The sequence below is a fragment of the Lycorma delicatula genome, chromosome 1, assembly GCF_047948215.1.
Source record: "Lycorma delicatula isolate Av1 chromosome 1, ASM4794821v1, whole genome shotgun sequence".
NCBI lineage: Eukaryota > Metazoa > Arthropoda > Insecta > Hemiptera > Fulgoridae > Lycorma > Lycorma delicatula.
In genome coordinates this window covers 73,978,517-73,995,323 of record NC_134455.1, presented here as the reverse complement: position 1 = coordinate 73,995,323, position 16,807 = coordinate 73,978,517, and the positions used below count along the sequence as shown (strand labels likewise).

The 16,807-nt window shown below is 30.7% G+C and overlaps 1 protein-coding gene across 3 annotated transcripts in view; it reads right to left on the bottom strand.

Moving 5' to 3' along the window:
- LOC142319351 (uncharacterized) overlaps positions 1-16,807 on the bottom strand; it is a 725,216-nt gene that overhangs the window by 684,229 nt on the left and 24,180 nt on the right. For all 3 annotated transcript variants that reach the window (XM_075356557.1, XM_075356565.1, XM_075356555.1), the window contains exon 2: positions 6,030-6,075. In XM_075356557.1, coding sequence (XP_075212672.1) covers positions 6,030-6,064 — 35 coding nt within the window. In that variant the 5' untranslated portion in view covers positions 6,065-6,075. The remainder of the gene's footprint in view (positions 1-6,029; positions 6,076-16,807) is intronic.

Sequence of the window (16,807 nt, the reverse complement as noted above, 5' to 3'; positions counted from 1 at the left end):
TGTTTGATTGTTTTTTTATTATACCATTTTTTAAAAATGAGAATACGTATAAAAATAATGCTATCAATAAACAAAAAAAAGCAGGAAGTGAAAAATGTAAAAAAATCTGCGTCTCCATAAAAAATAAATAAATGTAACAGAAACAACATTCAATATTCTAATACCCGAGAATGAATTAGTATATAATAAATTTTCTTGAATTTTGTGTGGAAATATTTTGAGTATTAGAATGATTTCAGGTATTTCAGGTTATGTATCATTTCGCTATTAAAATTTAACGATAAGTAACAAAAGTGATGACAAATTTTTTAAGTATATATCTTTCGTGTAGTCGTAATTTTTCGTTAAAAATCTTCCAGTGATATAGTCTGGAAATATGACAACCATTAGATAAATCTCCTAAATTTAAAAAAGAATAAAAAAAAATCAATATTTTTTGTTCGAAAATAAGTTTTGAAGAACCGAAAAAACTGGACTGAATAAAGAACCTCTACTTTTTCTAACACATAATAATTTTAAAAGAAACAAATTAACAAGAATCATTAAGCATTATAAAAAAAAATTAAAACAATGTACGTAACAAGTTAACTACAAAGTTCTAAATCTATACAGATTATATTTCACATCCATGAATTCCATTTTCCTATTTCCACATAACTTTGAAACTGAATGTTCTTGACAGGAACAACATTAACTTGTAAATTATACTGAAACTTTTTCTTTTAATAATCTTAACATTGATATGTCAATCACAATTTAACATAATTATTACGTTTATTCATAGCTTAATAAACTAAAAAAAAAGTTCTTTCTTTTCATGAACTGAAAAAAAAAAGTTGAAATTAAGTTATACGAATGTCTTCAATAAACGGATCATAAGAATAAGATGTTGGAAAGAATAACATCAGTATGAAGAAAAAGTTTAAAAATACGTTTCAATACTGTACCTTTTCAAATATTCCCTAAAGCCAAAGGAAACCATAAAAATCTCTCAGACTAAAATGCAACTGGTTGAACCAAATTAAAGAAATATGAATAAAACACCGATTTCATGATATTATTTCTAAAAATATTTTAACATGTATGATCCACGGGATTTTTAATATGAATGGTAAATGGCAACTTAAAGATAAAAAAGAGTACTAAAAAAGTATATTACAAAAATACTTAAGAGTACTTAGGATACTTAAAAAACAGTACATTCATAAAACAGTGTTTGTTCTTTGCCTTAATTCGTTAGTCATTTATGAATGCTCTCTTATTAAAAGAGTTAAAGTCACGCAACTTGTTGATTCATAATTATTACTACATAAGTTTATGGACCAAATAATCATAAATCTTTTATTATTTCGTAATAATTTTCTTTTTTAAGATTTTAAAAACTGTGTTATTTTATTTACCATTCTTTTTTCAAATTGTTATACTACTTTTTATTTCATATAGAATTTTATTCAAAAAAATATTAACCCTTAAATTTAACTCTTTTTGACCATTTATAACTCTTGTCATTTGACAGTGAAACAATTACTAACAAGATATAAATATTAAAAATAAAAAAGCACGACTACCAAAAAAAAAAAAAACATTGCTCTTTAATATAGGATAATTACTAATGTAGGATTATTAAAGAGCGTGCGAGTGAAAATTTGTATACGTCTAATTTTCTTTTCAAATTTATTTAACATATATATATATATATATATATATATATATATATATATATATACATACATATTTATATAGCTTATGGCACTCCGGAAACGTAAGGATTCCAACGCGGGTTCGGCCGGTGAGCCGCTACGGTGGAACAAAACACCATAAATAAATTTACACTCCTTTTTGGGCAATCGTGTAAAAATACGCCCGATTAACTTACATCGTAGTTAATCGGGCGTAATGAAAAATCTAATCATTTTTTCATTGCACTCGTCCAATTTTTCCACATCTTTTTCCTTTTATGTGTAAAATCGCTGGGTTTATAAAATACAGCACTTTTTATATCTAAAGACGTTCGGGATGCCAAAAACCGTTGCTACTACCAAACAATCTTCACAAAAATCCAAAACTGTCGCCGACTGAACGTACGAGAACTTGCTGACCACGACAGATCGGTGACCACCAGATTTTACATGATTTTTTGGGTAAAAACATTTCCCGCCAGGTGATTCGCAGTTGTCGACCGAAAATGCATTCCATTAAACACCTCTGAACGGTGTTTAGAATTATTTAAACGCGATTCCGCTGGGAAGAGGCCCAGCGGAAGTATAACAGCAACAGCAGATGAGACATGAATTCACCATTACACAACAGAGACCAAATAGGAGGTCAAACAGTAGCCAGGAGGAGATGAAAGTTCCCCAAAGGAAGCGAAAATGGTTCAATTTACAGAAAAATCAAAGGTAGGGTTTTAAGGGACTCTTGCGATGTAACACTTATAGAGTACCTAGAAAACGGCAACACTGTAGGCCGGGAGTATTATACGTCCCTACTGGACCGACTGAAGTGTGCTATTCAGGCTAAACATCCATCTTGCCAAAAAGTGTTTTTTACCACAATACTGCGCCTGCACAAATGTCATAGGTTGTTGCTGTAAAACTGCAAGAAGCTTCAAAGTAATTCCACACGAGCCGGAATAGGCTGCATGTGATTACTTCCTCGTCCCAAACCTAAAGAAATTGCTTATTGGACGAAACTTTATTTCAAACGATGAGGTCAAAGCGGTTGTCACAACAACCTTTTATTTTCCAGAGTTGGTTAAAATACATTTGGAGAGTAATTAAAAAATTAAAATTACTGACCTAATTGTATTGAATTGCAAGATGACTACCTTGAAAAATAAAAAATTTGAAAATGATGTGTTTTTTTCTCAGTTAGAGAACATTACATTAAGAGTAATCGACTGATAAGTATTTAACGTTTGTAATGAATGTGCAAATATATTATAGGTTTTATAATATATTTGCACATTTGAAAGTATAATTTTTAGTTGTTAGTATTGCGTTACAAGCATTGTAGGTACATAAAATTGAAAAATCTTATATTATGAAAACTACTCTCGTCAAAAGCTCTACTAGCAAAATAAGATACATAATCTATATATATATATATATATATATATATATATATATATATATATATATATATATTCACCGTGTGTTTCAAAATTAATATCGGAGTTTTAAAGCTACATAATATTTTGCAAATTTTACATACATGATTAATTATACATGAAATGAAAGAACAACTCAAACAGTTTAAGCTGTGTTAAAACTCATAAACATTCTTGTACCTTCCGCTTGAAAGCGATAATAGTAAATATGGCGACCTCTCAACAGAAAACGTTTTGTGTTTTGCAGTTTTCAAAATGTGAATCTGTAAATACCGTTCAACGTGCGTTCCGTTTTGATCCCCGAGTGACAATAAAATTCGTAGATGGTATTAACAATCTGAAACCATTTGCTGTATTTGCAAACAACATTTTTTTTGTGCCGTATCCAAGTTTACTGGGCATTCTTTTTCGCGGAAGCGTGTGTCACTAGAGGGCTCTCGTTTCCCGGCGTGCTGGAAAGAGGCACGACTAGTTCTGGTACCTAAGAAGAGCGACATAGAGATGGAAGGAGTCACGTATCGACCAATCTGTCTGTTAAACACGATCGGTAAACTATTTGAAAGACTGATTGTTGATCGCATATTGGCGGAGATAGAAACGACGGGTGAATTCTCTCCTGGACAATACGGTTTTTTAAAGGGGAGGTCCACGGTAGATGCGTTACAATACGTAACTAACTGGTCTGCAGATCAAGCGGGTGGCACCAGGCGTCGAAGGAGGATTCAGTTAATGGTCCTCCTAGTCGTCAGAAACGTTTTCGGCTCTCTCCCCCGGCCTGTAATCAACGAAGCATTTTGAGAAAGGAATATTAGTTATTATCTGAGTGGCATAATAAACTCTTATCTGCACCAGAGGAAAATACATGTATTTACCGAAGAGGGCGAAATTTAGTTAGAGATATTCGAGAGGGTTCCGCAGGGGTCGGTCGGTCCTTGTGCCACTTCTGTGGAACTTGGCCTTTGACGGAGTATTGAGACTGCAGTTTGAAGGGGACGCCGAACTGATAGCTTATGCCGACAACCTGGATTACCTGGTTGTCGGCAAGAAGTAGAGGATTGTGCAGCAGCCGCGGTCGATAATTTATAACGGTGGCTTGAAGGGAGACTCATTTGGGATAGGTCAATTGCATCCGGAAAGCATACTGTAGTACATGCTAAAAGGAAAACATGAATGGGATAATGTAGTCTCTATGGTAACCACAATAACATAAATCAAGTAGAGAGACGCTAGGGAGTTGGATGGGGGCAGATATTGGAGGTAGGGAAATACAAGGAGAGGCCTGTTCATGAGAGAGCGGTTCGCTGAGGTGGGCCGCTCTCGATGAGTGACCCGGGGACCCCTCGAGTCGGGGGAAAAATGAATAGACCGGAGACCCGGCTAGATCCCCTCCTCGGATGGAAACTGGTTTGAGGCATGGAACGAAAAAAATACAGAGCCCGGCCTACTGGGTGAGCAACCTCCGCAGGGCACGGCATCGCCAGATCCTGCAGGGTCCCGGGAGATTACAGGCCAGGCAACCACTGAGGATGCGAATGCGTAACTGCTGGACCATCCTCAGTGGTCTTGGGAGAAAAAGAAAAAAAAAAGTGTGTCTGGAAAAAAGTGTGTCACCGGGTTGGTCTAGTGGCGAACGTGTCTTCGCAAATAAGCTTAATTCGAAGTCGAGAGTTCCAGCGCTCAAGTAAAGGCAGTAACTTTTATATGGATTTGAATTATAGATCGTGAATACCGGTATTCTTTGGTGGTGTTGGGTTTCAATTAACGACACATCTAAGAAATGGTCGACCTGAGATTATACTAGACTACACTTCACTCACACTTATATCATGCAACAACATACCATCCTAATTCATCCTCTACCTGACACTGATTCCCGGAAGGTAAACAGAAAAAAAAGTGTGCCTGGAATGAACTATCTTGATATGCTACAACTATGGCTCTTTCCTCAAGTGCAATATGAACCATAGAACTTTATTTGACAACAAGATGGTGCGCCTCCTCACTAGTATAACGTTGTACGTGATCGGTTGAATGAAATTCTCCCTGATCGCTGGATCGATCGCAAAGACCAAAAGCTTGTTTGCCGTGGCTTCCACGTCCGCCCGTCTGACACCGTGAGATTTTTTTTTGGGGTTTATAAAGGATCAAATGTATGTACCACCGTTATCAGCTGACCTACCCGATTTGAGATAAAGGATTGAAGCAGCTGTCACATCAATTACTCCAGATTTGTTGATTAAAGTATGGGATGAACTGTTCTATCGGATGGATGTACTCGTATGCCGTATGACGAATGATGCTGACATTAAAGACTTACAGGAAAATTTGTTTGTTGGTCTTTCTTTTCGTGTATATTTATCAATGTAAATTAATAACTATTACATAACTTTGAAATAGCCGAAATTCATTTTGAAACGCACATTATATTTATAAACTTAAAATTGATAATTATAATGTTATTTATAATAATTTTTTTATTGAAAGAAATAAAATAATAGAAGAGAGTTTAATTATTTTTTAATAAGAATACAAGAATAAAAAAATGTTATTGTTACATTTTATTATTTTCTGTTGCAGAATCATAGGAGAAAGTACAAATAGCTTACGTTTGTATAGAAGCAGTTCCAATAGAGCAATATAACCTTTCTTTCCTTACCGGATAACAAAAACCTTTCAAAATCAATGAATTTCTCCACCTGCCTGCCCAATTGTACCGTATACATTTCTTCAATCTTCTATTCTTGCTCTACGGGAGATCACAATGTAATCAGTACTATATTGCTGTTCTAGTTTTCTTGTATGTTAGTTATTTATTAAGAATAAGAAGAGGAAAAACGGAAAGGTAAAACATAACAGAACATGAGAGAGAGAAAGAGAGAAGGTTTTATTATTTGTTCCTTGTAATAACAATTATTATTACCTGCTACAGGAGAGAGCTTTCGCATGACACACCATCGAGACTTCCACTGAAACAAATTACCTTTTATTAGTTAAACAATAACAACAAAGAAAACAATAACATTAGTTATTAATTAACGTGCTAAATTAAATTCACGACAGTAATTTTAAAACTAAACACTATATTTACAAAAAATATAGAATGATGAGGAAAATAACATCGTACTGCAATAAATCGAGCGTACTTGTATGGACTCCAGAGCATACGTTCAGGTAATGAAAGCGCAGACGAAGCTGCGAAGAATTTGTAAGAATACGGACATGATCCAATTCGAATGTCAGATTTAAAAACCCGTCTAACGATGACTATAAGAATAATTTGGAGTAATGAATGGAGAAGACTGAACAAGAAAAAACTGCATTAAAATTACTCCATTTAAATGGAAAAGCGATGGGAAACCGACTTGTCGAGAACAAGTAGCACTGACTAAACTCAGAATCGGTCACACTAGAATAACAAATTCATATTTGTTTACCCGAGAAGAAAGACTAATGTGCAATGTACGCGATAAACTACTGATAATCATCTACTGAAAAAATGTACAATATATGAAAACCTAACAAACAGAAGAAAAATATAGTTGCTTACCGACATGCCAACAAATTAGTAACGCGTTTATAATAAGCCTTTGACGAAGTCAGTATGTGTTATATTATATTGAGAATTCTCTAATGTGAAGGCACTTTACACCCGGACCATACGAATTCTCAAATTTGCTTGGCATTGTCCATCATTTTTTGTGTATTTTATTTTACTGCGTAAAAAAAATTTAAATTAAATTTTATTTTTGTTTTTAATGTAAATGTCAGGGACCTTTACATCCTGTAAGTGTTAAATGTGTGCGTTTTGTTTAAATGTTTCATATTACGTTTATTTTTCTGTTTTATTAAACACAAGGGCCCTATAAATCGATACATCTGACAATACTGTTGGTAATTTTCTTTTTTTTTAACAAATAACGAGGGCTAATGACCTTGAAAGTCGATGCCCATATAAAACAAAAAAAGTAGTAACAAAAAAAAATATATAGATATTCTAAGGTTCCAGTTCTTGTAAAGGCAGTTGCTTTTATATAGTTTTGAATGCTAAACTGTGGATACCGGTGTTCTCTGGTGGTTGAGTTTCAATTAACTACACGTCTCACAAGTAGTCAACCTAAGTCTGTTCCAACTACATGTTTACCGGTACATTTACACTTAAACTGCAGCTACTCGGCCTTACAAGCCGATAGCGGTAACTGCATTTACAACACACACACACCCAGACCCGACAGTAGTTGGAAAAACTAACATATACAATTTAACTACGTAATTTTTTTTAAAAAAACCTTTTTCAATATCAATAGATTTTATTAAAATAAAACAAATGTATTAATTATAATATTATTCGTGCATTTATTTATTCCGACTTTAATAAAAGATTTAAAAAGAAAAGTTTAGTCTTTTCCTCTAAAAAAAAAAAACTTTTTTCAAAATATTAAATTTCATTTTTATCAAACATAACCATAAGCGCTTGGTAAAATCAATAAAAAAATAATTCAATAAATCTCTTAAAAAATATACACATATACACAGTGTCCAAGGAGGTGTTTATCAACATTAACGAACTAACTCAGGACATTAAAAAAAATTAATGTTGACAAGTGCCCGAATTAGTTTCATTTTTCCTGTCTAGTTTAACAACTTTGTCTGTTTACACGCATAAATTTTGCGATCCTCTTTAACAATTACAATCATACCTCATCTGTTTACCATCAAATTTAGACAGATAAGCTGTCATTTATTCATAATAAAGGCTTAACATCTTTTTTTTTATAAAATATACAACATACTCGTATTTTATAGTTTGATGAAAAAATATTTACAGTACTACAATAATTAAAAATTTACAGTTATGTCATCTTCAGGGATCTGATTTAAATACAGTTTTACTTTATTCTCTGTTAGTAAACTACAAAAATATGTTATAATTGGGCAAATTTTGGGAACTTGGTTTTTCTCCATTTTATTTCTCTACGTTTTGAGAGCCTTTAATCGAAAAAGGAAAACGGTACGAAAGCAAAATTATGTTTGTACAGTTCGCTCGCCTTCACACATACATACACACACACACACACACACACACACACACACACACACACACACACACACACACACACACAATTACTCCCTTTAATACTTCTGGATGGATAAAAATCTAATTCCAAATCTGAAACATCCACAAATAAAAATGGTACTTTAATATTAAAAAGTTTTATGAAAATATGAGGGTATACAGTTCTTATTTTAATCAAAGTGGAGTCAACTAAACAAAAAGTTCATAACCTAGTAGTAGTTGGTCTATCTTCATAAAAACTTTTTCTGGACAATTTATAGAAATGCAACTTCTAAGAATGATGAAAAAGGAAGAATCGCTCAAGGCGCTTTATTTATTTATTACATTTTTTAGCAATAAGCTGTTAAGTTTTTTAAATAATATTTTTATAATAAATATCATGATTATTTAACAGTATATTTAATGACAATACCCGCTGGAAGAGTTAATGGTTAGAATATTATCTGTAATTAGATAATCTATAATCTTCAAAATTTAGGTTCAAATATAAGTTAACTTACACAGCGATTATCTTTAGCCGATATAAACCCTCTGATATTACGTTGATCGTTAGGGCTAACGTAACAGTCCCGAATAATGATTAAATGGGCTGTGCCAGTAGGTAAATCTAATTAGAAGTGAAGTGTTCTCCTTTACATTGATACTAATTACTGGAATAGTTCTGAAAGATGACAAGAAGATAATTGAAGAAAAGCGTCAACATTTTCAGAAAAAAGACAAAGTTAATAAAATGGAAAACTTTTGAATATTTAAATTAATATTTTAACTATATGACTTTTGAAAGGAAAAAATATAAGAAATAGAATCGTGCATTTAAAAATGACTTAAAACAGTATAAAAGAATAGAGAATTAAAATTTTGTAAGAATATCAAGGGATAAATCAGTTTAAAGCACACAAGTATTAGGTAAAAATCATAAACAGATGTAGAAACACTAATAACACAGGGAGACAAATTGAGATTAATTGAAAATTATCTAACAAAACAAATAACAATTAAATTGAACCAGATATCGAGGAGGTCTGAAAGGGCCGATTAACTACCTACTCATTTAAAGTAATATAATTACATAATATGAGCTGTTTATTTAATAAAGGTAAAAAGATTGTTATGAAAGAGCGGGCATCAACAGTTATGGTCATTATCTCGGCGGAAACTGGTAGCATATGAAAAGATGCCGTGCTTGACTGGAATTCGAACCCCGGACCTCTATACTACATGCCGAGACGCTATCTAATCAGCCGCGGTCGGCAATATAAAAACGTTTTGTTCAATGATGATTTACTTTTAATGCTAATTATTTATTAATAATTACAATTAATACTTTAAATTGTTTATTCATATATAATCAAAACAACCATTTATTACTTTAGGTTGAAAAACGCTGTTCTGTAAAATTGGGATACAGTCTAGTGCTGTCCCCTACGACTTACACAAACTATAGAATCAACAGTTTTCTAGAATTCCATATTATGTAATCAGAACAAATTATAATAAATCTTAAGACTTATTATATCCCAAGAACAGGATTACTGAAAATTTTACAATTATTCACAATTCAGCCTGAAAGTTAATTACTTTATAATGCTAATTAAAATGTAACATCATCTTAATTTGATTAAAAATTATATCACGGATTTAACACGATATAAATTTTCTTACTATATTTTTTTACATAAATGAACGGTGAATCAGTTAAAATATAATAATTCATTTTTTTCTTTTTATTAAGTAATGAAAAACCCACAACCAGAGCAAACAGCATATAAAATATAAGGAAGAGAATAAATTCTGTTGAACAAGCCAAACGCACATTACATTAACAAATGAAAGTCGCTTGTAACTCTCGAATCCAATTCAATTCGTATACAGTATTTATAGTTAACTTTCCCGTATTTCCTTCTCGTCTAATCCTATCTTTAGTATAAATGCATGCATGCGCGTAGACAAGGACCTTAGATTGTTACATTATCTAATAATAAACATAGTGTACTCAAACTGTACAAGTTAAATGGAATGCTACACAATTTTGAAATATAAAATTAATAATATATGTGTACTGTTACTTAAATGACGCGAGAATATCTACAGATAAAAGGAATTATTTAAATTACTTTCCAGTTGAAGGAATTTCAACGTCAGGACTGGCAAATGCGGTAACATTCGACGACTGTTTGTGGTTCTTTTAATGGTTGGGTTAGCTAGTTTAAAATTTATATAAAACTGCCTATTTCGTATAGGACTAACTTGACAGAAAATTAATGTAAAAGCTAAACTTGATAAAATTTCTATGTCATTAAGTAGATATTTAATATTTTTGAATGCAATGGTGTTATAACTTAAAAATTAATGAAAAATAACATTTTTTAAAAGGTATATATAATAACGAAAATAACTATATTAAATAATTATTAAGTAACTATTCTTTTTTCTCACAACGCACTCTTTTGTAATTACTACTATAAAATTGTTTAATTATTGAATTATATAAGAAAAATTTTACAAATGAGAAATTAATGAATCAATATTATGATTCATATGTAAAATAATTATCAGTTAAAAAAAAAAATTATTTTAACCGATTACATAAAATAAAAACAATATTGGAAAAAACTATTTTCGTAATTTTAATTGAATTATGCGTAGCATATACCGTTTGCCGGCCTTCGTGACGCAAATGGTGGCCTTTCATCTGGAAGTCTAGGATTCGAATCCCGGTCAGGCATGACTATTCACACGTTACAAAATTGTCATTTCATCACATCCTCTCTAATACAATACCTAACGGTGGTCCCGGAGGTTAAAAAAATAGATATATTGTTTAAATTCGATCTGGCTGAAATAATTAAAGATGTCTTAATTACATAAAATTAATGTAAATCATTTAAAAGATTTAAAATTAATTAATACGGAAACCGGCTTAAGCTTAACTGAAACAATAGAATCGATCTATATAATTCGATGTAATCGATATTTTAAGGTATCTTTATTTTATTTTCTATTCGTAATTTCTACTTTGCAATGTTAAACTTATTAACAATAACTAAACCCATGCCGAATGAAATCAGGATGATACATACGACATGTAAATGAGGTATAATCTTTAGCAGACTCAATCCAAGCACTTGTGAGATGTGTGGTATTTAAATCCCAACTCGAACCCCCCAGCAAAACAGAACCGAGTCCCGGCGAGGATGCCTCCCCCACTCGGGGTATTCTCGTTACAGGCGTTGGCTTGAAGACCGAGTCCCGGCTCCCGGAGTGAGGACCCAGATACGAGGCATAGCCAGGCCTGGTGGATCCTACTCTGCGGGGTTTGAGGCGGGCACAAAGTAAGATCCGACCGGCGGGCCGAGACGGAGAGGCCCGTTAGAGTATAGGACACTCTCATGGACTGTGTTATACTTAACTGCAGGATCCGGCTCAGGAGAAAAACCCCCACCAAAGTACACTGGGTCCACTGTTTAGTATTTAAATCCGTATAAAAAAGTAACTTATACGTATCTTTACTAGGATTTTAACCTCGAACCTTCGACTTCAAAAATCAACTGTTAAATTTCTGATTAACAACGATAATTTTATCGCTAGCTTAAAATCTTAAACTAGATTATAAGGCAAGATCGTAAGTACATTTTTTTAATAATTATTTCTTGTTTTATTATTTTCGGTATTGATAATAAATTTATCAAAATATCTAATTACGCTGTCAAGTAGAATTATATGAAATTTAGGAAGAAGCATAAGTACGTAAAGTACAACAAAATGGCAGATTTCACCAACACTTAAAAATAATGATCTAACAGTCATCCCCTCATTTTAGTTTTAAATCATTAATTATCAGTTCATTTTTTAAATTTTCATCTTCATCCATCCTTATAATTCTGTATTAGCGGGTCGATGCAAAAAAATAAAACATAATAAACATAATATGCAAAATAATAAACATAAGTTGTGGTTTTTTTATTTGAAAATATAACATTACGAATTTTAACAGAAAATACTATTCTTTTAGACATTACGATTTTAAAAATGGGTATAGCAGAAATAAAGTTGGCCAATTGAACAAAACAAGTTGGCCAATTGCGTCGTAACAAACCCATTACCTGGTACCCGTTATCATAAAACGATAGAAATTAAATAGAGTTAAATAAAATACCTCGCATCATAAAACAATCGTTCAGTAGATGTTATGATGTAACTAAAATTAGTTACAGATATTTTCAACAAAAAAAAGTATTATGTTATATACTGACCAAGAAAAATAATTTCTACTTTTTATAAACGTGGTATAAAAAATATTTTAATAATTAAAAGTAACTACTTGGGAAAATTAGTGTGATTTGTAGAACGAAGTTAAAATAACAAGTTAACGTAGTCAAACGAATTTTAAAACATAAAATATAAAAAAGCCAGTAATAAATTGCGTAACTTGATCGGCGTAACCAGGAAAGTTATGAAATTAATTTTTAAGTTTTCAGTTCAATAATATTAAGCTGTATTTGTATCTTTATGACAAAATAATTCATTTTTATTTAAAAAAACAGTAACTATAATTCAAAAAATTAATCCTTTTTTTCAAATTTTTATGTAAAAATATTTATTTTTAATTCTAAGATTTATTGTTTAACAAAATAATTTTGATTATTAAAAATTTTAAATTGTAAAAAAAATCTTTGTTTATTTTTGGGGGCTTCAGTGTTCAAGGGGAGGCTCTCAGGTAGAATTTATAAGAAAATAATTCCAACGTAATAAAAATAAATTAAAAAACCTTTTAAAATTGTTTAAAAAATACAAATATACAGTCACAATTCTAAATAAAAAAGTTGTAATTTTCTAGGAAGGCGAAAATTTTTGGCTAATTTTTTTCAAAAGATACTAAGAGTAAAGGGCTATCAAAAAATTAAGATGTGTACATTTTAAATGTAATGCATAACTAGCGAGATAAATTTAAATTTAAAATAAATTTAAAAAAAAAAAAAAATACTTTTACTACCTTAGGCCATTGGAGAGGGATGCGAAAAATGTTACAGTGGTTAGAAGGCCTATTTATTTAGAAAATATAGAAGCAAAAAATTCCAATTAAATCCTTTTCTGAAGCAAGATATACCTAAAGAAAAAAAATAGTAGTTATTTTTTGGGGAAGTGGTGAATATTAAATAATTTTTTTTGGTAATTTGTGATCTTTTGTTAAAAAATAAACTTCAAATTTTGTAAGAAAAATTTTTGATCGACCAAAACACACCTTCACTTCTTTTTCCACTTTTTGTAAAAATTTAATACATTCCTTCTCCCCAACGTACCTGCATACCAAGTGTGAAGAAAATTTGGTCAGAGTGGTCCAGAATTATAAGACAAAAGACAGGCCAACATACATATTTTACTTTCCCATTATAGCTATAACTACAAAAAGTTTCTCGATATTTAAAAAAATTATTTATAGAATACGAGAAATACAAAAAAATATCGATTTTAAGTTGATATAATTTACAACTAGTTTTTTAAGATTTTTTTTAAAATTATCATTGATCAAACTCATATTTTTTTTTTTAACTAGAATAATTAAAAATATTATTTACATATTTTGATCGGAAAAATCAACATTTTAAATGCGTTAACGTGTACGCGTGCGTAAGAGTAATACATAAGGTAAAACATACATGTACGTACTGCATAAACATAACAGCAATAAAAAAAAAAAAAATATTGAGTACTTTCAAACATATGTGACTTAACAAACAGAATGCGAATTGGAAAAAGCAGATCCTTAGAGAGAGAGAGAGAGGATTCACATGATCAAAAGAATTTTAAAATATTTCAACTCCATTATCACACAGGATAAAGGAACAGAAAAGAAATTTCCACGTTGAAACTCAAAATATTACAAATACGAGTACCACAGAATTATTAGGAAATGATAGCACTACGTGTGATACAACATTCGAAAGGAAAAATATTTATTCAGAATGAATTATAGAACTACACATTCATCAATAACGAATTCAAAAAAGTTAATCCACCAGCATCAAACTCTGCCAAGATTCCTGTATATATAGCTGAACGCGATTCTGAGATATTTGGAATATTTTATCATTATAAGAAAGAAAAATCTAGCGAGAAAGTAAAAACTTACGATACAGGTTAAAAGTTTTTAAATATACCCTGTTAAAAAAGTATTACACATTTTTTTTTATGAATTTATTTATCTATTTAGATACGAAGCAGCATTCATTCTCCCTTATTCATTTAAGCTTTAGTACCCCCTAATCCTAGGAAATTGAGAATGAATTTCATATATTTCCAAGGCACTCTTTAGCTGGGTGGGGTCTACTTAAATGGATGGAATAATTCTACAGGCAAAACAATTTCAAGCGGATAGACAAGGCTGTTCCTTAAAGAATCCTGTATCTGTTCTCGGGTAACTTTATTTTTGGAAGAAAATAAATTTTCGTAGTAGTATATATTTGTGGTGGTCAAGGGATAATCATTGATATTCTGTTTTTATCTTAGATAAAATTCCTGATTTTGTGAAAGGACGGAATCCGCCTTATGCTTTTCTTTGTCACATATCTCATACTGAGGTGGTCTTTCATAAGTTGATCATTTTCTTACTATCTACCAGTTTTCTTATCCTTTTGGAGAATGTAGGCTTTGATAAGTCCACGATAAGATTTAAGGACCTGTAAAACTAACGGTAAATTTATCTGACTGGGTGGGAAAGTGAGGTAGATGTTACTTATCCAGGCACTTTGTTAACTGCCCAGTAGCTGGAAAAGAGGTCTACAGCTGAAACTCTCATTGGGAATAGTATTAACTTTATTTTCCTAAAATACATTATGATCTGAATATCCTACAAAAAATAATTTAAAAAAAATCAATCCCTAAAAACTGATATTAGGAAGTTTGTAATTGTATCCAATTTTCCGTTTTCTAATCAGTGCCGAAACAGAAATTTTAAATTTAATTTATTTTTGTTAGATCAGTAGCATTTTATTGATGTTATTTTTTTTATGATGCATTAAATTTCTTACAATACATTTCTATCTTCTTTAATCAGTCGAATCTTAATATTAAGCTACGTGGTTGATGAGAGAGGAAACAATCAAACCTAAAATCTAAATAATCTTTGGTAAGCAATCTCAGAGTTTAAAAATAATTTAGACCGCAAATCTCTACATATTTATCAAATATAATTAAACTTAACTATGGAAAAATCTACCAAACAAATCACTAAAATAAAAAGTGATTGAAGTTATGTTTCCTGTTTGGTTTTACGCGTCCGTTACAAAATTGCTTTTTAAAAATTTACATTTTAGTAAAGGGTTATTTTCTTCAATATTGTAAAAGGAAACCTTAGAAATGAAGCCTCTGCTAAAGTAATTTTTTATTTGAACAAAATTATTTGCAAAATAAAAACCCCGTCTTTAAAATACATGCTAGTTTATATACAGAATGGATCAGGAGTTAAGGGAAATAATTTGGGAACTGACTCTAGAGCTTCAAATTAGGAAATGTTCATAAAAACATATGTTCATATAAACTCTTCGTTATCGATCTACGACTAATGAAAAATTACGCCTGGATTTCAGTTCCTCGATGAATTGAGCTTATACACAAATTTTTAATGTGTTATATAAAGGGTAAACTTGATGGTATCTTATATTTTTTAAACTGAAAAAAAAACGAATAAAATAGATCCCAGAACTGTACTTCTCATAGTTTTTATGATATCCAACGTAAAATAAAAAGATTCAGTGGAGAAAAACATTTTTTTTTTGTTTGAAGTACAATTTGTAGTAATCACTTTATTAATTGATTGATAAATGCGTAAATTTTATTAAAAAAACTTGTAGAGAATTTAATTTTGAGAAAACTGATGTAAAAAGTTTTATATAAAAAAAAACTTTTTAAAAACAAAACTTAACAGAAAAATGTTACGAATTTATAAAAATTAAAAACAGATGTTTTAGTACGATAAATCTATACCTTTAACAATTAAAATACTTTTAATTTAGTCGTAAAAAAATACTCACAGTGGTTTATAATGTTCGAAAATTCGAAGATATTATGAACCTACTTGAATAAATAAAAAAGTGATTGACATAAAATTCCTCGTATATTTTTAATTAAAATCTTGACAAGAAAGGTTTTCATAAGTGCTTTTTTTATTTAACAATATATAGAGCAGAAATTTGACCTAAAAAATAAAACATGTTTAAAAAACTAGATGAAGTTAGGACAAGGATTTTAAGATTAATGTATCTTTAAAATATAGGAAACACTAGTAAGTTTTACAGCTTGGATCACTGCGTAACACAGGTAAAGAATATCACAGAAGAAATTTTTCCCGTTTACTAATCGAGAAATTATTTTATTTTATAAATATATATATTATTAAGATCTTATAAACAGTATTATACATTTATTCTAATTAATTAAACAATTAATTATTCTTTGTTTTATGAAGCAACATAAAAAGATGGCTTTTGTAATCAAAATAGCAATGAACCAATGAACGATAAAATAACTTATCGGTCAAGTATATTACGTTGTTGCTATTAGTCCGGCAATGTACTGGTTGACATACTGCTGTAAACTGTGTACAATTCAGTGGAATTCCACTTACA